Here is a 23411-nt window from a genome sequence, read left to right on the forward strand (position 1 = left end):
TTAGGACACAGTTTAGTTTAGCAACTGTTCAGTCTCAAAAAATGGTGCTTTTTTAAAAAAAAAAAAAAAACCACTGCTGGTAAAGCATCAATTAAACTTCATTAAAACTCAGAATTTGAAGAGGAGACTTGGACTTGTATGCATTTGAGTAAGGGAAAAAGATTAAAAACATTTCATGTTTCTTGATGACTGACTGGCAGAACAGAGAACAGACTTTGGACAAGAATTGTATCTTGCTGATCATCACTGTTTCTTAAATAATACCTATAATGATGAGAGATTGATGAGAGAGTCACAGACAAATTAATAACGATCTAGAAATATTTGCCACAGTTGCTTTCTTCCTAGCTATTTTACTTACGATTTTCAGTTGTTCTTTAAATATCTGGCACTGTTGCTTGATGGGTTTCACTTGAGTAATTTTAAAATTCCAGATTGCCCAAAGATCAGTCAGCTCTTTCCTTTCTTTATTCAGATTAATAATGATATCCTCTGTTACTTTTATAGATTTTTCTACTTCTAATATTAAACTCTCATTTACCTGGCAAATAAACAGACAAATTTTTTTTCACACATTTTTATAAAATACAATTAAAAGCTCATAGTTTTAAACAAAGCTTAATAAAAACTCAACTATTCTAGTGTAACTTTCAAAAAAAAATTCTGATACTTTTACATATACTTTTCTCTTAATATTTTCTAGAAATAGGCACAGATTGACAGAATTGGTGAACTGAGGACATAGCCACAGCTGAAGTTTAAAACATAGAGCAGGTCAGTAATGACTGAATTATTGCTGTCTGATGGCTGTTTCACACTCAGACAAAATAAAATAATTTCTGAATAAACAGAACTACCCAAAATGGCCTTTTGGAGAATAAATAGCAACTGGAAAACCAAGCAGGTAAAGAAAAGACCACCCCTTTGTGTCGATAAACAAAACAGTACCAAAGCACAGGAGGGCTAAAGTATTTGAATATTTGGTGTATTTTCCTCTTTCCGATAGATCTTCTATGAGAAATACCAGAAAACTGGGTAATGCCATTTCTGGTTTTCTCATTTAATTTTTTTTCATAAGAGAAGTTGTTTTTGTAAATTACTAGTATGATCCATATCTTCTGGATACTTAAAAGACAAAACCTGGGAATATCATGGGAACAGGGTAGCAGAAAATATGGTGATGACATATTTCCAGGTCTTTCGGAGAAAATGCCTGAAGATGTGTCAAGACTTCAAGTGACTTTGCCATTACTCTGACTGTCTTAGCTGTGCTTGGCTGCATCCAGCAGGGACACAAACCTTCAGCCACACTAACAGCCTGAGCACTTTCCCTCCCTCAGCTGGTTTTTCCAGCTCACCTTACATGCTGCTGTGGGTCACCAACACCACCTCCCCCTTCTCAGCTTAGTGTGTAATTTAATTGCTCCCTAGTTTGTCCTATAAAAGCAGAAAAAACAGCTGGGTATCCAGGCTGTCTACATTAATTGGGATTACTTTAGGAGGTGTAGCTTAGGGAATGATTGCACATCTCAAAAGATTGCCTCATGAAGTGTTGTTGGAAAATTAGACAGGGATGCCTAGGCAGTGTAGCTGTTGGGCAAAATGTAAAGACACTGGGAAAGATTATCTGCAAGGAAGTAGCTCTAACAGCCATTTCTTTAGAAGAACTCATAGACCCAGTCAACAAAGACTGCCTGCCTCTTAGTGGAAGTAAAATAAACTTAATATTGTACTTTCATGTATGCTGCTTTCCAACATGAACAAAACAGATATGAGCACATCTTACATTTGTATGCACAGACTGGGTCATTAAGGGTTCTGTCATTGCTAACCACAAAACTTTTTATATTACTTGTAATGCCATAAGCACTCAAATAATACTTTCATATTCTTAAAGTATATCACAGCATTAGCCCCTTTAAAACTAGGTACTGGAGAAATCACAATCTAGGCATAGAACTAGGACTGGATCTCATCACAGGCAAATATAAAAAAATCAATATAGTTTATCAGATTATACTCACCACATTTACTAAATTAAGAAAATAGCAACCCATATTTTGGGTGGAAAAAGTTTTCTTTATAGTCTTTTGCCACTGAGTATTAGCTGACTCCATTGCAATTTTATTTTCAGCCTCCCTGTTTGTCGGTAGTAGTTCTGAATTATAGAATTCCTTCAGATTTTTAATATCATCATTCACCTTTAGAAAGACATTAAATAAATATCAAAAAACAAATCAAAACTTAAAGTGCTATAATCAGAAGTTATACAGATATGATTAATTTGAATAGCACCCTCTGAATCTTCCCCTAATTTTAAGATCTATGAGTCTCTAAAATATTTACAAACACCAAATAATAAAATAGTTTTAAATAACTTGTGAACCAGTGGATGGCAAGCAGATGGATGGCAGCAATTAGCTCAATTTCTGTCACATATCATTACATGGATTTTATGTACCAGTATATCAATGCCCTGATTTTCACCGATTTGCTTAATATGAAGTAACTGAAGTTAGCAGTAATCAGAAGTAGATATAATACAGGTTTTTGTAGTTTATCATGCAATAAATAAATCCTATGGCTAATTTTATCTCACAGGTTCCATTCCATCCTCAATTTCATTCTAAATATTAAATAAAAGCTACCATATTACAGAAACTTAAAATGGAATCCAAATCAAAATGAAAATTAACTCTCCCAGTTACCATTAGCACAGCTACCAAAATTATGTTGGTATTGACTTGATTATGATTTGAGCTACAGCTGGTTTTTATTTAATTTTTAAATTCAATTGTATTAATTAGCGCCTCAGTGGAAGTAGTGAAAGGCAGCAATAGAGATCTCTATGAATATATCATGTGATATTTTTAAAAGTTATATGAAGCAAATCAGTAAATTTAATATTCAGAGTACATATATGGAAGCATTTTTATCATGTATATAATGAGAGTGCACATGTGCAGAGGAAAAAATTAAAATCAATTACAATTCTTCCTACAGTGGAAGCATGTTTTTCAATTGTAAGACTTTTACAGTCTAGTCAGAGAATAAATAAGTAATCCATACCTCTACAGCTGACTGTAAAAAGGCCACATAAGTTTCTAGAATTTCTAGCTTTGAATTAATATTTTTTTCTATTTTTTTCAATTCTTTATTCAGAAAGTCAGCTCTGCTAGAAAAAGCCGCCACCTGCTCAGGTTCCAACTCTTCCATATTTTTGATGATTCCCTCAGCTGCTCTCAGTTCACATGAAGTTTCCTTTGAAGGCAGAAGCATAGGAAAAAAAATGTATAATAACTGGAAAGGACTTGTGAATATTGATATCACATTGTTAATTTTCATTAGGATTGCTCTCTTATGTATAATTCAATTGCTTGTTTGAAGAAGAGCTCATCATGGAGATTAAATCACAGAAATACCCATTTCTTTCCTAAAAATGATAGGCATAGTTATTAAAATAGCTATTTTGAAAGCTAGCCTATCACAATACCCAGAAAGAATAGTTATAAGAGGTGTATAGTTATAAGAGGTGTATATATCTGTCAGGGCAAAGTAGACACTGCAGCAAACAAAAGCAAGACCCTGGCATGCAAAAATTTGGCAGAAAAGACACTTAAAACTATTTTAAAATCTTGACAGAACAAAAGGTTTTTCTTGCTTATCTGCTGAGCTTTTTATATTGTTAGTATGTGCTCTTCAGAATTGTTTTAAAGTGAATTTTATTTCCACAGGCACTGTACAGATCCATCCCTTGGGCTCTATAAGATCTTTCCTGAAACAAGAAAGAACTCTGCAGGAATAACAGAGTTTTAAGTACTGAAAATACGTAGGATACTCCTAAAATACACATTGCCATGTTGTTCAGCTTAGGCTGAAATATGCACCTATGTCAAGGCTATGGAAGGAATTCAAGTGATTTTAACCCACTTTCAGATACTGCAGTGCTGCTGTGGGAGTTGGAAAGGTCCTGGATGTGACTTAAAAATAGCCTCACATGTGTTACAGAGCTGGGTGCTGCAGGGCTCTCGTCAGATGGCTGCACTCCCAACATGACCAGTGGATATCTTTACAACCCCCTTCACAGTTTCTCTAAGTGGGAACCACTTTTTTCTTTTTTGCCAGTTCATCTCTTTTATTTGGCGTAATAAACTACAGGAAGGTTTTTCTCTGACTCTGGCTGTCTAGAGAATTATTAAACCTGGTGCTTCACATAGGAGTAGCAATCCACATTTGAAGAATCTTCCGATCAAGAGCTGGTACTAGGATCCAGAGGCACTAACAAATAACACAGTGAGATAGAGACAGTGGGGAAAAACAATGATTTAAGGACTGACTTGTAATGTTATCTGCGGTTTTGCTCATTAACTACAATTTTAAAACACACCATAGCCCTGTTTTCTTTACAAGAAACTGTCAGCCTCTTACCTTATTTAGAATTACATAGAGGAAGCATCTGTTTCTAAAAGTGCTTAACATTATTGAAAGGTTTTTTTACCTTTGTTTGTTTAGCCAGTTCAAGATGTTTGTTCAAAACTCTTTCTGTCTCACACAAGTATGAGCCAATCTCCACGCCAACGGCAAGCATCGGGGCGAGTTTTTTAATTGATTGTGACACCTTCATTTGAAAGTATTATTCACATGGTTAATTTATATAAGTAGACATTATAACACCAGTATAAAATATCACCTTTTATAGAAAAAAATGAGTTAACACTTGTCTGTCGGTGTGTGGATTATGTTTCTGGGCATGGTTTACACCCAACTGGCAACTAATACCACACAGCTGCTCCCTCACACAGACCCTCCCACACACACACCCCTCAACCCCAAATGGTGGGATGGAGAGAAGAAATGAAGAAAAAATAAAATTTGTGCTTTAATATCATATATAGTCGGAGAAAGTCAGGAATTAAAATATAAAAGAAGAAAACTACTATTTCTCCAACAGGTGTGATCAAAACCCCTTCCTGTTCGGTCTCATTTTATTGACAGCGCTTTCCTTTACCCTAAATATCCATGGCTTGTGATTTCAATATGGCACAACTGCATTATAATCTAGCTATTATAGCCCTGGAAGAAATATTTTGATTCTGCTCCATGTCTTTTGTTTTTTTCAGGAAGTTCATTTAAAGCTTCTCTAACAAGGCAAGAGACCTATTTTTGTGCAGATACATGTACAGAATTTCCTTCCACTGTCACTAAGATATTATGTATGCACTATGATTATAAAACAGATTATGAGGAGCACAGGCAGATGATGCCAGACATAACACACATAGTTATTATTAGACATGTGAATTCACATGTAACATTTTTCTTCAGAACCGGCTCCTAATTGAGGTTCAAACTCTGTTATATGAGGCTGAGGGACAATTGAATTTGGCACCAGATTCTTTGGGATACTTTACATATGAGGGTTGGGATGAAAAGCGTATTGTTTGGTAGGAATATAACAACAAACACTCCTCACTGCAAAAAATAATCGTGTTATGACACAAATCTCCAAGATGTCCTCTCATGCAAGGCTGGGAACAAAGTGATTAGAACAAACTGCAGACTGAAACCCTATGTTGAAGGTGAGGTCTCCATTTTAAGTAAAAATTACCTTCATAGTTTAACTTTTACCTTAAGATTCACTGCATGATAGTGACATCATTTCTATACAAACAAATTTATAGAAAAGGACCAATTTGTATTAAATTGAATTCACATTTGATTGAGAATAGTTCATTATAAATATCATGCAAATATAAAATATCAGATTGCAGACTTAATTATTCAGTCATTAAATTTAATTTTCTGGTCTACACTCTTGGTTCCTTCACACGAACCTTGCTAAAAGACTATTTTTTCAATTTGAATTTACACATGGAAACTTATTTAGGAGCTATTTGTCTATTCCATCTCTGACAAGTCATTTAAGAGGTCTGTAAAACTATATGACATTGAACAGTTTAAACAAGACTGTGATGTCCTTGATGCATCAATACCCTAATTAACAAAAAGAATTTTTATAGTGAACAGAATCTAGTCTCCTTCAGATTTACTGAAAATTTGCTGTGGTTCAGTCACCATGCTTATTAACCCTCAATTTTGCCACACTTTTATTTATATTTTCAGCCACATAGAACAGAGGACAGAAGCAGTATAGGAAACCTTCTTACAGGTCACAGGACTGATTGCTCACTTCTTTTCCAAAAGAACAAGTTATAATAGTTCATTATCCAAGCAAATCCATGCTTAATTGAACATCACTGATAAAATGTTCTCGTGGAAACAGCTGAATTTTTCAGAACAGCTTTAGGTTCCTTTGTGTTGATAAGAGTATTCAGCAATCTAACTACAACTGTGCTCTCTCTAACAAACTTGTTATTATTTGGTTCAACTTTAATAGTCACTATAGTTAAATTATGGAAATACAATGCACTGTTCACGAATGCATTAAGAATGTTATTGAATGCTTCAAGAAGATGTGCTGTGATGATTATAATAATCATCACAAAGATCATCAGAATGCTGGATACCTCTCCTATGGTGATAGGCTGAGACAGCTGGGGTTTTTCAGCCTGGAGAGCAGACAACTTTGGGAAGACTTTATAGGAGACCCTTCCAGTACTTAAAGGAGCCTATAAGAAAGCTCCAGAGTGACCTGGAGTGACCAAACAAGGGTTAATGGCTCCGAACTGAAACAAGGTAGGTCTAGATTAGATAATAGGCAGAAATTCTTCACTATGAGGTTGGTAAGACACTGGCACAGGTTGCCCAGAGGAGCTGTGGCTACCCTGTCCCTAGAAGCATTCAAGGCCAGGCTGGATGGGTCTTTGAGCAACCTGGGCCAGTGGAAGTTGTCCCTGCCCATGGTGGAGGGGTTGGAACTGGATGTTCTTTAAGGTCCCTTTTAACCCAAACCATTCTGTGATTCTATGATGTACCTTGTTCAGATGACCTTCAAGTGAGGTAGTCCATTGTTGTTTCTTCAAAGCAAGTTCTTCATAATCTGGACACTGGCTGTTTAACTGATCTACTTTTTTTTGAACATATTCCATCATTTTCTGAATTCCTGCCACCCAAGAGCTAAAATGGAGAAGTAGAATTGTCATTTATTTCCTTTTTTTTTTGCTCAACATAGAGGATGACTATGATTTTAAACAAATCCAACACTTTCTTTCTTTTGATTTGTACGATGAGTAACTTACGAATTTTAAACTGTTACCCTTAGAGGAAAAATAACCAAGAGAAATATGAAAATTAATCCAAATAAAATTGATAATTAGTAAAACACAGGAATGATGTTTCCAAACAAATCATTTGTCACCAGTGCCTAAGGTAGATTTACAAGACAGTTACATTAATTCTCACAAGACACATAACCTGATTCACTGAGAAATAGCTCATTTCACTTCTCACTCTAGCTATACTATTTAAAAACTAAAATGACAAATGGAAGAGCTTAAAAGAGAAAATATATGACATACCAGTTGTACTTTTAAAAGAATGTTTTCTTTGGATTCTCAAATATTTCAGTGTTTTTACAGTAGTTGAAAAAAGAATGTTATATACATTCTAAGTCAACCTTTCCTTAAAGGTGCTGTTTCAACTGAAGAAAAAAATCACACCAATTTACAAAACAACGGCTTGCCTTTGAAGTTAAAAGATAATATTAGGGAAGCAATTCAGAATTGGAATATTTGAGGCAGTCCACTTTAGACTGTAAAGAAGTTACCTCATACAATTAAGAGTTGAAGTTTTGATATAACTTCCCCCCATGCACACATTCATATCAACTTATTTACTACTTAGATTTATTCATCGTAAGAATTTTTTTAAACAGACATGTTTAAAATAAGTTTTTCATTACTTTAGTTTCTTCAGAAACTTTTGTTAATATAGATGCTTATTCTAGGTTTCTTACTTTGTCCTCTAGTATTGAGGGAAATTTTCTTCAGATAAGGCTCAGAGTTAAATTCTGTAACCTCAAAGAAAAATATTAGTCTACATTACTAATATAAAGTATGGTGTTAGTACATAATTTGAATTTTATCCAAGAGTTTGACAAAAAGAGAACCCAAATTTTAAGTTCTTTTCAGGAAGTAGGTGATTACAAACTTTTTAAGTCACTCTTTCAAAAACTAGAAACCTCTTCGTTTCTGCTTTAATCTTAAATTCTAAAAATGTCATTCCTCTATTTCAGTTCTCCTTAAAAAGAGGTATGTTTAAAAACAGCTACTAGCACTACTCATTTTAAAAAAGCAGTAAGAGAACAAGATTTACGGGTTTTGAAAAGGATAATACACATCTCGATAAAGCCTTTGAAAGTATCATTGGTTTGTTATGATTCAATACAGTATATTTAAACCAGCAGTAAAATAAAGACAGTTCTTATACTCATAGGCAAGCCAATTGGCTGGCAAAGTAACAAGGATTTTCTTAGTAGGCAAAACTTATTGCTTGTATTTTTTTATAATTAATACATAGAAATTTTTGCTCCTGTTTTTCTAGCTGGTTTTAATTTAAAAATATGAGAGCTTAAAAATCAGCCTTACCAATATTTTAATTGTGAAGCACTCTGGGTTTACAAGAACTTTCCTCTGTCACTTTTCTACCATCTATTCATCTTTCAATATGAATATTTTCAGCATTTTCATTTATTCATTATTTCAAATAACGAATTTCATTATTTTCATATTTCAAGTTATTTCAAAGAAACTGTCTTTTAGTATAAGTTTGCAACATGCCTCAAGAAGATTTGAAAGTAGGACATTATATATATAAAGAGAGGATCAGAGTCTCTTCAGAGGTGCACAGCAATAGGACAAGACAAAATGCTCACAAGTTGCAGCAACAGAAGCTCTGGATAGGAGTAAGAAAAACATGTTTCCCAAAAAGAGTGCTTAAACAACAGCACAGATTGCCCAGAGAGATTGTGGAATTTCCATCCTTGGAGATAGTCAAAACTCGGTCCTGAGCAACCTAACCAGACAGGTTTTGAGCAAGGGATTGCACCAAATGACCTCCAGAGTTACCTGCCAGCTTAAATTATTCTATGATTGTAATCCTCAAGCCCATGCCTAGGAATGTTAAGTGTTTCACTTGCACAGAAGTACGAGCACTATGTGCTGAGGTGTATTGCAAATTCATTACATTCAGGCAATGAGGCCTGAAGGCAACAGGGAAAAAACTGAAAAGCCATGATATTTTGTGTTTGCTTTCTTATAAAGGGACTTATTTCTTTTTATAATGCAAGTAGACATTTTAAAGCCTGGATTTTTTCACTGTTCTTTAGAAGCAGCAAAACACATTTCTAGTTAGATTGTCTATGAAGTTTTACCTTCCCTCTCTAAATCACTGCTGCTTCAGATGTAAAGCTTTACTTTTCTTAAGATTATAATGTCTTCTAAGCAGAAATCTAACTTCTATTTATTTATAGAAAATCCTGACCAACACTTTGGCATACAGGAGATACACCTGTAGCATTACTTAGTTTTATTGAACTTTTATAAGAAATTACTAATAGGGTTGTTTTGAAAAATTCACCCCATTCTTTTTATTTCAACTGTAGATATCTTAATATACCACTGATGTCTTGGACTGTTTAAATGTTTTTTTAAAAACTCTTAACAAGGAAGAAAGAAAATTAATGACTTGCCATTTTAGAGATTCATTCTCTACTAAGGTCTTTAGCATTCCTAACATTAATTAATGCTGTGCAGACATTTTGAAACCCAACAGCTGATTCCGTAGAGGCAATGTGTGCAGAAAATAAAGCCCTGGAGAACAGCAGCATGCATTCTGAAATTATGGCTGGTTTATAAATCAAAGTTTCACTGAAGAAAATCCCTTTCTATTATATTTCATTAAAATGTTAGGAAGCAGTAACAACAGCTGTAAAAACATTGTGTTTCCAAAACAACTTTCTACTGGAATTTTCGATTTCATCCCATTGCTAGGTTCAAGACAATTACATCTGGAGTTAATGGGTGAAGGACCTTTAGATGAAATTTTTTGCAGGATCATGAGATTAATCTAAAATCATAAATCATAAATCTTACATGCTTTCAGTTGTTGTGTTGAAATGCAATTAATAACTAAGGACATAAGCATATAATGGAAAGTTAGAGCTGAGCTGACCAGTAGAAAACCATCAGTCATAGTCATCTGCTCTGTCTTTGAAGTAGAACTCATTAGCACAAACAGTCCTCACTCTCATAGCACCAACCTCCTACTAAGACTTCCTGAAAAGTAGGAGATATTAAGCCACTGGGACTGATTTTAACCTTTTCCAACACTGTAAAAATCACACACATGAAGTGCATGATCACTGTAATTAACAAAAACTTTGGAAGAATAAGAGGTATTTATTTATTAACTAAAACTACTAAAATGCGGAGAAATTTCCACATTTTCTGCACAGGGTTTTATCTCCATTTTTATCTTCATCAATTCATGTTAATAACTGCTGTAACTCTGGCTTTCAAAAAGGTCTAAAAGGGGTACAGTGGGCAGCAGAGAATGCTCATAACTATCTATATTTTAATTGTCACTTCTATACATTTACTTTTCCTAAACGTTAACTAAACCATTGATTCTGAGTTCTGCCCTACCATACCAATTATCCAATGACCCAATTATACCAATATCATTGTTTGACACCACTCTGACAAGTATCATTCCCAAAAATTTTTCTGTAAGAGATCATTTCATACAAATACCACCAGAGAAATATGGCAGAAGCACTGGGTCCTTAAACGCCTACCTACTTAGTAAACTACTCTGGCTCTAAATGCAATTTGATTCTAACTAGCTGAGTTATAAAGTGACATAGAGATATGGAGAACCGCAGCAGATACACAAAAATGGAGGGAATACCTGCGAGAATCTGCTTTATTAACTAAAGTTCGTCCCTTTTGCATGGTAGTTGCTGTGCAACCTTTAATTGCTTCCTGCAATTCCTTGTACTTCAGAGTCAATATAGGTAAATGTAAGCCTTCTGAAATAGAGATTTTACGGTAATTCTCAATACTTTCAAGACCATCAAGTACCTGAAGAAAAAAGAAAAGCATATGTTATCAATAGTTCTTTGTTGGAACTCTCCTTGGAAACGATCTGGTTTTAAAATTTCTATAAATGATCTGAAAAAAATATACCTGGAAAATAATACAAAAATACCATTTGTTCTTTGGACACCTTATAATATAAACTTTTCTGAATAGTCTTCTAACAGAAAGATTTTGGAAATAAGGTTGCATTACTAATAATACTGATTATAATTAGCCCCTGTGGAGACCACTGTAAGTATAGACATTGTTTCTGGTGTCCACACTAGCATGTAACAGTTTGGGTATTTCAGAGCAGTTCCTGTGTCTTCATACAGCTTTAAGCCATCATGGCAAAGCTCAGGATCTTAAAGCCCAATTTTTGGCAAATAAATGTTTCCCAAATACTTAATTTTGGAAAGCAAGCGCTTTTCTCAAGATACTTAAAGGGGAAAAAAAAAAGGGAAAAAAATTTTAATGGATTTGCCATATTGGATAGAAGTTTGAGGCAAAAAGTAATATAAAAAGAGTAATTGAATTTGTAACTTTCCACTTTGAATTGTTTAGCCAACTGTTTGCATAATCCCACATACACCAGCCTTCAAGAGCACACTAATATTTTTATTATCAGGTTATTATTACAGACTTGGCTTCTTACCAACCTTGCCAGCAGCATGAAAAAAGTCATTGGCCTCTTGCAGCAGGGCTTTCCTTTCTTCCATATGGAAGGACACTTCTTCTTGCAACAGACAGATTTTCTGATTTGAAAGCTTTAGATGTTCTTTTTCTGTATAGTCCTCTGAAAGCAAGATCCTAAATGCTTCACCTTCCAATTGTTCCACAGTGTAATTCCATTCCTAATGGGAAAAAATTCACTTTAATCAATTACACATAGAAAAGTAATATACTGCATGATAATAATATATGCATTGCAAAATGCATATTGTTGTAGGCATGAAAGCTATCATGATTTAAAACAATATTTCTACTCTGAGACGTTTCCCAGAAAATCATGGGTTTAGTGATAAGAGCTTTCAGCAGTGGCATTCTACACTCTTTGACACAGTTTCACAGGCAGAAGCAGCAGTTACTAAGGTGTCTGCTGGGAAAAATGGTCTGGATAACAAAGACCAGAAACCTCCTGGCATGGCCACACTCTCGCGGCAAACAGCCCTTAAGCCCACCTATTTAATCAAGAACAAATTAAAATACTGCCTAGGTAACAGCAGCTTGCAGTGAGACAATTTCTGCTAAGAGCTGTCTGGCAATCACTTCAATCAAATGACCCTCCCTTACAGCAGGGTGTTCCATCATCCTCGACATCCTCCATTGTACAGTTACCCTGATTTCCTACACAAGATCCTAAATCCACTCAAAGAATGCCTCTGGCATTATCTGATCATGAACCTTTCTAGAGGCAGTGACAGAAGGAAAAAAAGGGAGATCACACTTCAGAATTTCAAACCGTAGAGTCAGAAACATTTCTGACAATTGAGCCAGGTACATTAAAACTAAGGTGTTTTAAAATGGATTCTGTTGAATCAGTACAAGTTTGCATACAAATATTTGGTCGACATTGCACCACATGGAAGCACATTTAGTTAGTTAGAACTGACTACCTGTTTCACTCCTTTTTCTTTATTCAGCTATTCACACGGAACTGACTTGTGCTTCTACTGTAGTGACCCAAATATATATCAACTTTAGGGATTAAAATTTCATCTAGAAAACTTTCACCCCCGGTGACGATTGCTGTTAAAATATTCACCCCTATCATCTTTAGGTTATAAAGAAGTATTGAAGATGTATCAGACTAAACAGCCCAAAAGGAAATGATATTTATTTGGAAAGAGTCAAGAGAAAAATACCATTTCACCTGCAACTACTGCCTTGGTTGCTGCTTTCCCCCCCCCCCCCCCCCGTGTTTCTATAAAGGAAACTATAAAGTAGTAAAACTGTTACATTGTACTTTATTACTGCTGTACTTGTCTACTTAAAATCAGTGACTCATTATACTGTTCAAAGCAAAAGGAGAGTCTGATACTACACTGCACTTTCCTATGCCTTAGGTAATACATTCCCTCCCCTTTTTCTGGTAATTGATTAAATAATAGAGGAAACTTTTTGGCATTAATTTAGCACTTTTTTCCATGGATTTGTATCAAATGTCTAGTAAAGCAAACAGAAAAGTATTTTTAAATTAGAATTTTTTCATTAAAACACTCTTAAGTCTACACATGGCACAACAAGGATACAGGGTAGGCTCACTATTTTCAGCATGCTTAAAACATGGACTTCACATTTGTCATTTCTTTTTAGTGAAAATATTTCTAGTGAAAGTTGCAGGTTTTGGAAGTTCTCCAGAAAGAAGCAATCTGGTTTTTTCATAGATCTTTCCCAAACAGCCGCAATTCTAAATCCCTTACTGCTTTATCCTTCTCTGAAGTACAGTAAGCAGTACTAGACCTATTTTGGTCTCTGTAGTTCAGTGCATTCTTTATCTGACATTGTTCATTGTTTTGATACGAACTGGTATGGTAAAAAACACTGGTTCAAAAAGATCAGAAACTTATTTTACGTACTCTTCTTCAAGAGATGCTGTTCTCTCCCTAGAGATCCTAGGGATCTCTCCCAGATCCCTATTGGATCTGGTTCAAAAACTAACATTAGAGAGGTATCCTAGAATTTCCAACGTATCCATTTCCCAGCAAGCTTAAATCATGCATGGCAATTCCAGTGGAAAGGACTGCTTTCCTTCCTGTATTCTAGATTAACCAGAACAAGTCAGGAAAAAGGTCTAGCACTACTCACAGGTCAATGAAAACCACGTCCAAACATAGAAAGCACATGCATTCAGACCATGGCTGCATGGTCTTGACTTGAACATGGGTAGCCTCAAAACCATGATTTATATAAAAATACCTTTCATCTCGCTCAGAAGCACAACTGCCAAGGTATACTAAGTGATGAACCTTTCAGTGTGAATTAATCTATGGTATTAACTGTTGCAAGATATAACAAGAGACAAAAAATTCAGCAAAGTCAATCAAAAAAATTATGCACAATTAAAATTATAAAAGAGATGCTAACCAAGATTTTAACAAGCAAATTTGCATTAAATTAAAACCAATTTAAAAGGATGCTAGAGATTATTTAGGTATTAAGTAAGCTTTTTGTGAAGGAAAAATTTTTAAAAGCCTTCATTACATCAAACATAAAAGGAATGATAATACCTTTACTGAACTAGCAGAAATGTCTCAGATTACAGCTTTATTTGAACAGTATTTTTTTTTTTTTGTGCAGTGCTGCATATCCCTTTATCATGAAAACATGATGAATAGGAACAGGAAAATTATGACAATCCTGCTAGATTTGTAAGTCATTTCTCCACTGTGGTGAACACTCTTACCTTTCTGCCATGGAAAGCCTAAGCAACTGTAAAAATCTATAGATCTACATTAATGTTTTATTTAGTTTTTCTCATATTATATCTACTTTTGTTTTTAACTTTTGTTATAGTATTACCAATTAAAAAAAAAAAAAGTCAGCATAAAAAGAACTCAATAGCCTTAAAATGTTTCAATCCGAATTTAAGGGCTGTAGTAAGGAAACTAATTCCACATATTTCAAGAAACCTAGCTTTGCTTCATTTTGAAAAAGAAAGATGTGTTCTGGTTGTGCTTCAGTATATCTGCACTGTATGCCTACAGAGATGCAAACTTGTCTCACTCATTCTAACTCTTCTTTCCTTCTGTAAGGGAACCTGGAGGAAAAACCTTCTCAGAGATTTTTCAAGTTCATGTGTTCCCCAAACAAGCACCTGAAGGCCAAATACTGCCCACTGAATTTCCTTCTATGCTTGTTAAAATACTGCTGTTTTAGAATATCCTGCAATGAAGTTGCTCCACTTTCTCAAGAAAACCCTCCAAAAATATCCCCCATATATCTTGAAGACTTGAATTGGGTACTGTCAGCTTTCTACTAAAAAGAGATTTATCCTGGGCACAGTAAAAACAATTTTTTAAAAAATTTTGTCTATTACTGATAAGCAGCTATAGCAAAATCTTTCTCATTTTTAAAGTTTCTTTTTCAAATTAAAATAATAACCATTACCAACCTCTGGATGCAATAATCTTCAGCCTGTACTTTTAATATTGCAACCTCTGGATGCAATAATCTTCAGCCTGTACTGAAACCCTGCACTGTATTATTTAATGTACAATTCCCCTTTCATAAAACCCTGTGTTTGTCATTCTATCGTAAGCAATATTAAGCAAGAGTGAGGATTTTAGGGATAATAAGAGTCTACTGTGTTGTATTTGTTCCTTTTTACCTGAAGAATTTATCTTGGGGAGAAAAAAATAGTAAGGAGGTGTCCCCATACACACAGCTTAACTGACTTGATTTCCAATTATATCAGCATCATAATATTGTAATCTTCCAATACTTGCAGCTTGAGTGACTGGTATGAATTGCATGGTCAGGTTTTAATAGAAATTTTACTTACATTTAAACACACAGATATTAATGACAATTAGAATACAACCCTGAAGCTGGGAGCTTTTAACTGTGACTAATAATAATTTGCCACAAAAAAGGCAAAGAAAGTGCAGTTGAATATGTGAATCCTCATTTTGCTATTACGTTCTATCTGTATAATAATTAAAAAACAATATTTCATGCAAGAATGAAAAATGCACGTTAATGCAAGTCCATAATTTAAAAACTGTCCATAATTAGCTTAGAAGCAAATACAGAAAAACAAAAGTTCTGAATTGTTCCAGTGTATTACAATGTTTAAATCACAATTACAGCAGGCAAGACTAATTATAGGAAAATAACTCAACTTACAGTGAAATTATTCCCTGTAAGAGTGTATCATTGTAACAAAATTCATAAATTTGTTTGGTACAAGATGCCAACAGCAGCTTTTACGTGATCTTAAAGCAGATATTAAACTCTGCCTAGTTTATATTGAGTCAAGGCTCTTCTCTGAATTTTCACACAAGCTCAAAACCCCCATTATTATAGTAATTTATATTTTAAGACATTTCACAAACATTACAACTTTACACATTCTCTGAGGGTATTAAATTTGGTTAGACTCATTTGCTATTCTGTTTAAACATTCCTCAAACTTGGTTAAATTTTCTATAAAATAGCTAGTGACAAATTCATTTTCAGCTTTCTATTTATAAGGAAATGTTTCTACACATAAAAAGCATAGGCTTTCCATCAACAGGACATAAAAACTCAGTGGAAAAATCTTAGTTTCTTCTGTTCATCAGACCTCAACATACTAAATTCATAACACTCTGCCAGTCAGCATTAACATATTTCTTACTCGTTTTCCTTGAAAGGAACACACAATCTACTATTACATTGACTTTTCAATTTATCAGGAGATGCTTGTGAATTCCTCTGACATATTAAAGACACATTGAATGTGTCTCTGTAGCTCTTGTCACTATTCTTTTCTTCACTCTAGAAAGTCTTTTAAAAACCTGCTTTCACTATTCCATTTGGCAAGGAAAATGAGTTCTTTCTAGGTTCCTTGATTAAACAGGTATTTTTCAAGAGTGCTAAAACTGGCGAATTAAAAATATTGTAGCTTTAAGTAAAAGTCCTGAAAATTTTCTGCCTTCTAAAGTATCCAGCACAAGTCTGGGGCGGGGGGGGGAAATGCAGAAATACCTACAAATTTATATTTTTATTAAACAATTATTGTGGGATAAACGGACATTTCTGTCTATACAGTAAACCTTCTGGATTTTGAATTAAAACCTGAGAAATAGTGTAAAAGCTTTTTCACTGGAATGTTCTAGGGTCAAGCTTAGAAAGCTTTGACTTCAGATCATGATGCATGTATTAGATAAAGCAGCATTTAAACTATAAGTCAATTAAACATAAAAGTCTGTTTTTTTCAGAATGTGTGATAAATTACCTTATTATCCCATAAGCAAAAATGTTCACAACTGAGCTTTTTCTGAGCCCCAAATCTTCCTGCCATTGATTTGTTGCATACATCAGTACATTGGTAATTTAGTCCTTGTGAATACTTGAAATGCTTTCAGAAACTACGTTGCAGTATAATTAAAAACATAATCATATTATTCCCTCAAATTACAAATGAAATAGGGGGCACTTACACAACTGAGTGTGAGCTGCTATGACAATTACCATATGATGTGTCTTTTGAAAAGTTCAGTGAATGGCTGTAGAAGTGTATCTAACAGTGAGCTGATAAAAACAACATGCACAAAGAGGAAAAAGTAATTCAGTCTGTCACCCCCCAGAAAATTGCTGAGATATGTTAAAAATTATTTGGCCACAAAGTGGTGCTAGCAGTTCTTCTTTACCATGTCAAGCACCTCCAATGCACATAGAAATGTAACAGCAAGCAGGTAATCAGTGCAGCAGTGCCAGCAGATGTCTTTATTGAAACATGAGTTCCTAAATATGTCTCTTCTCTCAAATCTTGGTGGCACTGGGTGGGGGGAACTGGGAAAGTCCTTGCAGGAGTGGAGGCAGGAGGGTCCTTTTAAAGTTTGTGAGGGTTGAGGGCCTTTTTCCCCAATTACAATTTCTTGGGTTTATTTTTGGTCTTAATAATTTTACAAGTCAGTGATAATGTTTTCAGGGGTTTTACCTCTTAGCAAGGTGAAGTTCAACATAAGACACCAGCTTGAGAACATAATAATAATAATAATGAATCTCTCTCCTTACTCCTCCCAGCCCAGTCCCATAAATTAGATACTAAGTCTGTAAATCCTTCTTAGGCTGGCCTCTGAACAAGTTAAGAAACTCTTTCTCCTGTTCAGCCTAATGCAATAATATAGGTAAATAAACATGTTGTGTGAAACAGTTCAGACATTGGAACTTTCCACTTTCTTACTCCCTGTGAGAACACTAAAATTTGCTCTGCATGGCTACTACACAAAAACATTTTGCTCTGAGCTACAGTACATATATGAACAGTTACTTGAAAAGATTTATTTACGCTACTTTAGAACAGGTTTTTCCTTTATTCTGTTTGCAACATCTGCAGTTTAGTGTTGCAAAAACTAATGCACAAAGCCCCATAAGTCATAGCTTTCTCAAAGCTCCATAATTCACAGATTTCTCAATTACATTTGCAGCGTGCAACCTGACCACTCTTCTGCACATCATAAGCAAAATCCACATGCTCAGTAACATCCCCTTCAAGAATTTAATTTCCCTCTGCTAGAACATGCTGCTAGTAAGAAAAGCAGAAGGCTAGAAATAACATATTCTAAATCATAACTCACATGGATTTGTGACAAAAATGTTTACTGCTAAACACTTTTAAATGACCTAATTTTAAAAAAGTCAATTAAGTAAAATGTAATGAATGATCTATACATTATTATATAATGCATGGCAGAAGAATTGTTAGGTGAAATTATAATAATAAGTGTTATTATTATAAGTTAGTTTCAAGATACTCAACCATGAAAAGGATTATTATAAAAAATGAAAATGCATATTGTTCTCCTTTCTGCACTTACACTCTAATTTCTAATTCAGACAGCAAATTACAAGAATAGCCTGTGAAAATGAAATGCAGGGAAGGTTAATGATTATTTGGCTAAAAATTCAGCAATGCTTTAGGACACCCATTTTTGTGGGTGTCTCTCTCTGAAAACACCCCACAGCTTACTCATTTACTGGTTTATCTGCTTTTCTTGTGCCGAAGGTCAGTTCAGAAGAATTTATCTTCACACTCCCATTTTCCTTTTACAAAAATAAGTGTTTTCTGACATGCTGCTGGGAGAAGCATTAGCAATATTATTGTATTGTGTTTACATGACAGCCTTGAAGCAGTTAACTGTTAATTATGCAAACATGCAAGCATGTGACATTTAACTACAAAGCTTACAAGGAAACAGATCTGTGAACAATCAGAAGCCTGTTAAGACCAACACAATAACCTTTTAAAAGGCATTTACTTCTATTGGAAGCGGTTTTGGATGAAAAAGGTCTCCCTGGTCATCCGGGTTATCCAAATTCAATTGCATGAAAATGGTATCATGGAGAATGATCCTGACCCAGCAACAGCACTTACCTGAGGACAGCACAACTGAGTTACCTAAAAAAGGTTCTAAATATAGGCAATTTATTTCATACAAAGATCCTTTCTTCTCATACCAACATTTTCTTTTATCTCATCTTGCATTTATGAGCAGTGGTAACAGATTTATTCTATGGAAAACTGATATTAACCATGAGAATAGCATTTTCAATTACTTTTAGTCACAAGAAATAAACGGGCAAATACCTTTTCCAATCACATATTCAGTTCACTGACAATTAATTATGGTAGAAATGGCTGCGGTTTTGTCCTTCATAAACACTAAAATTTGGCAATATTCTATAAAATTAATTTTCTTTATTATTTGCCACAGGGTTTAACATGTAAATTACCAGTGTGGAACTTGATCACTACATTGAAAAACTAACTAAACAACATCAAGGGTTATTCTTCTTTTAACTTATCAGTAGCTTTTAAAATTTTAAATGAAAAAAAAAATCTGAGAAACATGGAGGTCTTGCATTAAAAGGAGTAAGATTACTAAAATAATTCAGACATGTAGAGATCTATATCTCATGTACATACAGAAAATGTCTATTCCTATATGTGCTTGTTCAATGCCCAAGTTCATATTTTGCTACTCGTTTTTAAAGTTGCTTCGCCAACCAATTATGGCATTTCTTACTTTCACTTTGACTTCCATTTCTTCAAGCTCCTGAAGTAACTCTTCATTTTCCAATAGTGATGAGCCTAAATTTTGCTTCTGAAAGTAATCTCTGATGTTTTTCTTATACCAAGATGTTACCTAATTAAATAATAAAAAGAACTAGGTGAAAAATTCGAGAAATTATTGTCCATTCTTTGAAATATGTACAAGGCAGTTTCATTAAAAAAAAACCCTCTCATTTTCATTCCTTTCATTTTTCATTCCTAATGTTCATGCTTTTATTTAAATGCTTGCATTTGTGTTATAACAAATGCAGAAGGAAAGGACTAATGCCAAAATAAACACATAATGGAATATATGTGACAAAACAGACAAAAATGTATCCATCAAGCATGACCAGATTGTAAATGAACACAGTAGAAGAAGAATCAAGTTATAGCCATGTGTAGAATAAACACATGCTTTTTTGACACAGTCAAGATATTGTACATTCTCTCTTGAAATACAGTAACTTAAAAATATCCCTTTGCATACAGTAAAAGACTACAAATCTGAGAACTTCTGACCTAATAGAATCTCTCCATCCCTGGCTTGAAAAACCCCAGTTAAGCTAATGGGATACTATTGTGTGGAATAATTTTATGCAGATTTACAAATTTTTTACATCTTACAAACTTCTTCAGCAAGTATATGCAGCAAACATATGCAGTATACAAATATATCTCCTAAATTCCACAGAATTACTTGCATTTATATCTGCTTGATTCACAGTAGGTACCTCTCACTTTCTTTGTAAACAACACATGGCAAGAATTCCTGAGTGAAGCTTTGCACTTTAAAGTAGTATCCAGAATTAGTTACTGGTATCAAGAGGATTTCTTCCAATCTTCCCAGTCTGGAAAATCACCCCTATACTTGGATCATATGCATCATGCTAAGAATTTCTGTACTCTAGGTACTACAGATTTCAATAGCCCACTAGAGATTTGTTTTTACCTGCTCATGTAGAATCGTGCTATTTTAAATAAATTTAAACAATTCTAAAAAATGAAAGAACCTTTAAAATGTGTGGAAATATTTTCAGTTACAAAAAATAAAATGTTCCCATTATCTCATGAGTCCAACAGAGCTAGGGAAGTAAGGAAATTATTTTAATACTGAGCCTTCATTTCTTGAGCATATCCTCCAGATGTGTACTTACTGACTGAAACATTTTTCCTGGAAGCACATTTTCACAGAACATTTACTGTGATTTCATCAAAATACAAATAAGTGGAGTAGGCAATAAAAACTGTGCTAAAAGGGAAATAAAAATTCTTTGTAAATTACGGCGGGGGGTTTTTTATCATCTATCTGTTTGGCAAAACAAACCAGTATTTCTGTAATATTAGGCAGAGGAAAAAGTCATTCTTTAACCCTGTTATAGCAAAGTGTTCACCCCTTTACCACTTGGCAATATTCCTTGCCATTACAGTGAGTTTAATCAGTTGGCTTCCACTACAGCTAATACCTCTGCGTGATTTCACTGTGCTACCTGAGCTCTGAAGGAATGGCTGAGAATACTTAACTGCTTTATAAGCAAGAAACCCCCAGATTTTCACTTTCAGTGATTTTGTTGAAGAGATGGGAAAGGAGACAAGGTAAATACAGCTGTTTGAAAAACACAGTGGTTTTCCTTTTTGATTGGTTGAAATCTAAAAGCACTCCTGTTTTTCAAGAATCAGATTTAATCTTTCATTTACAATAATTAGTGACTGGATTAATTACTTTCTTCTTCCAAAGATAACTAATTATGCATAAAATAAGCCAATCTGTCTTTGATTATCATTAATGAAAGAGATAACAGAAAATATGATGCTGACAGTTCCATAAAGGAAGTTACGTAAAATACATATGCTTTCAAACATTGAAAATTCTGAAAATAAAGCATGCTACAATCATGACTATCAGATCATCACATTCCAGCTAGAGACCAAAGGGAGATACTGCATTTTTTGTGTTTCATAACCTGGTAGTAACGGATAAGCAACCCACAGATTGTGCATCCTTCTAGACTACACAGCTGTGCCTAGCAAAACAGAAGCAACACAAAGAGCATAAACCTACTCTTAGATTTTATACAGCAGAACTTGTCTCCAGTACTCTGTTTTCTCTGTATCCCCCGAATTCCCGTTAACATCAAACATTCAAAAGTTAGGATTCCCTCAAACAGAATCGCCCCAGAAATATTGGCCTAATAAATATATTTAAGTTCCTTTTCTGTTTGTACCATAAAACAGTTGCTAGGTTTTTACTGTGAGTTCCCTTGATATTATATCTCTTACCTGGTTCTCTTGTTGGTGCCACAAAGAAATTTGCAGAACCTGCTCCAGTCCTTGGCGCTGATGTCTAAGGAATTTGTCCAGTTGCCGTCGCCTGTCCTGTAGCATTTCAAGGAGATTGTCAATCTTCAAGCAGCTGCTGTGGGCTCCTTGAATCAGCTCTGGATTTGCATTTGGCCCCTCACATTTGAGTTCTTCTATGAATTGAGTTAGGTCTTGGCTTTTGTTTAAAAGGGCAAGTGACTTCTCCAAAAGTTCTGTAAGAACAGAATTTCATCAGGAAAAAAACCCAGAGTGCTCTGTGATTCTAATAGCATATTTCAAATATTACCCAAGTATTTTTCAAACTATTTGCATACACGAGCACAACATATTTTCATGCATTGCGTGGACATAAATGCTTACTTTAGATGGTGTATACTAATATACGAAGACATTTCAAGTTGGACAGCTCTTATGTAAACCTACAAAGGTACAGTGGTGTATACACAAACATATATATAAACACACACATATAAAGGTGAGAGATGAGAGACATCAAGACAAAACCCAGACGTATTATTGTTTTCTCAGAACTGAGTTCTTTGTGAAGGTTCCCAATCCTTGGGTAAGCTGAAGTGGAATTTTCTACCTTACTTCCTGTGTGGGTCAGTAACCTCTGTAGTTTTTCACTAGTGATGCAAGCTAAGTTTAGGTCTTTACACCCCTCACAGACATTGGGAAAAATAGTGTTCTGGTGCCTGGGGGCTGTTATAAATAAGTCAGAAGTATCAGGAACTCTTACCTTCTTCCTTTAGTCTTTACCTGGACACATTCAGGGTTAAAATTCAGTGGACTAGTCCACTTTAATGACCTATTAGTCACTTGTCTGTCTTTGTTCCAGCTCCTTAAAGTCACATAGTTCAAAATCTATTGAATGGACAATGATCAGTATTTCTAAATCTTTCCAAAAAAAGGGAAGTTTTTTAGAAGCAGAATGAGGAAGAAGGGGGGACAAACCAATATAAGTGGCAAGGTAGACATGAAGAAAAGTATAAAGAAAGGAATATTTTCCAGATGCTTCCAGTAAAACAACAAGAAGCAGCTCCCCTGAAACTTCTATCTTCCCAGCTGAGTACATGTACTGGTAATTCAAGGCAAAGCACTCTAAATCCCCACCTTCCATGTAGAACACCTAGGGAAGAAGCAGAGTGGGAAGCCTCTAGTTCTTCAGCCACCAAGGGCTAACAAGAGAGATTAGTTTCCGTGAGCCCACTGCAACAAGTCAGCAACAAGCCTGTCCATTTTACTTCTTGCCTTCCAGAAAAGTGGTATTAATCAGAAATGTTTCATTT

The 23411-nt window shown here is 34.7% G+C and overlaps 1 protein-coding gene across 4 annotated transcripts in view; it reads right to left on the reverse strand.

Moving 5' to 3' along the window:
• CCDC141 (coiled-coil domain containing 141) overlaps positions 1 to 23411 on the reverse strand; it is a 71503-nt gene that overhangs the window by 29881 nt on the left and 18211 nt on the right. For all 4 annotated transcript variants that reach the window (XM_042041216.1, XM_042041220.1, XM_042041219.1 and 1 more), the window contains exons 6-14: positions 22081 to 22334; positions 19775 to 19894; positions 11699 to 11893; positions 10870 to 11042; positions 6936 to 7077; positions 4499 to 4618; positions 3070 to 3261; positions 2025 to 2201; positions 362 to 541 (exon numbers count right to left, since the gene is read on the reverse strand). In XM_042041216.1, the coding sequence (XP_041897150.1) occupies positions 362 to 541; positions 2025 to 2201; positions 3070 to 3261; positions 4499 to 4618; positions 6936 to 7077; positions 10870 to 11042; positions 11699 to 11893; positions 19775 to 19894; positions 22081 to 22334 (1553 nt within the window). The remainder of the gene's footprint in view (positions 1 to 361; positions 542 to 2024; positions 2202 to 3069; positions 3262 to 4498; positions 4619 to 6935; positions 7078 to 10869; positions 11043 to 11698; positions 11894 to 19774; positions 19895 to 22080; positions 22335 to 23411) is intronic.

The sequence above is a fragment of the Corvus kubaryi genome, unplaced genomic scaffold, assembly GCF_017639235.1.
Source record: "Corvus kubaryi isolate FWS band 111438036 unplaced genomic scaffold, C.kubaryi_AGA036_p1.0 37396, whole genome shotgun sequence".
Taxonomy (NCBI): domain Eukaryota; kingdom Metazoa; phylum Chordata; class Aves; order Passeriformes; family Corvidae; genus Corvus; species Corvus kubaryi.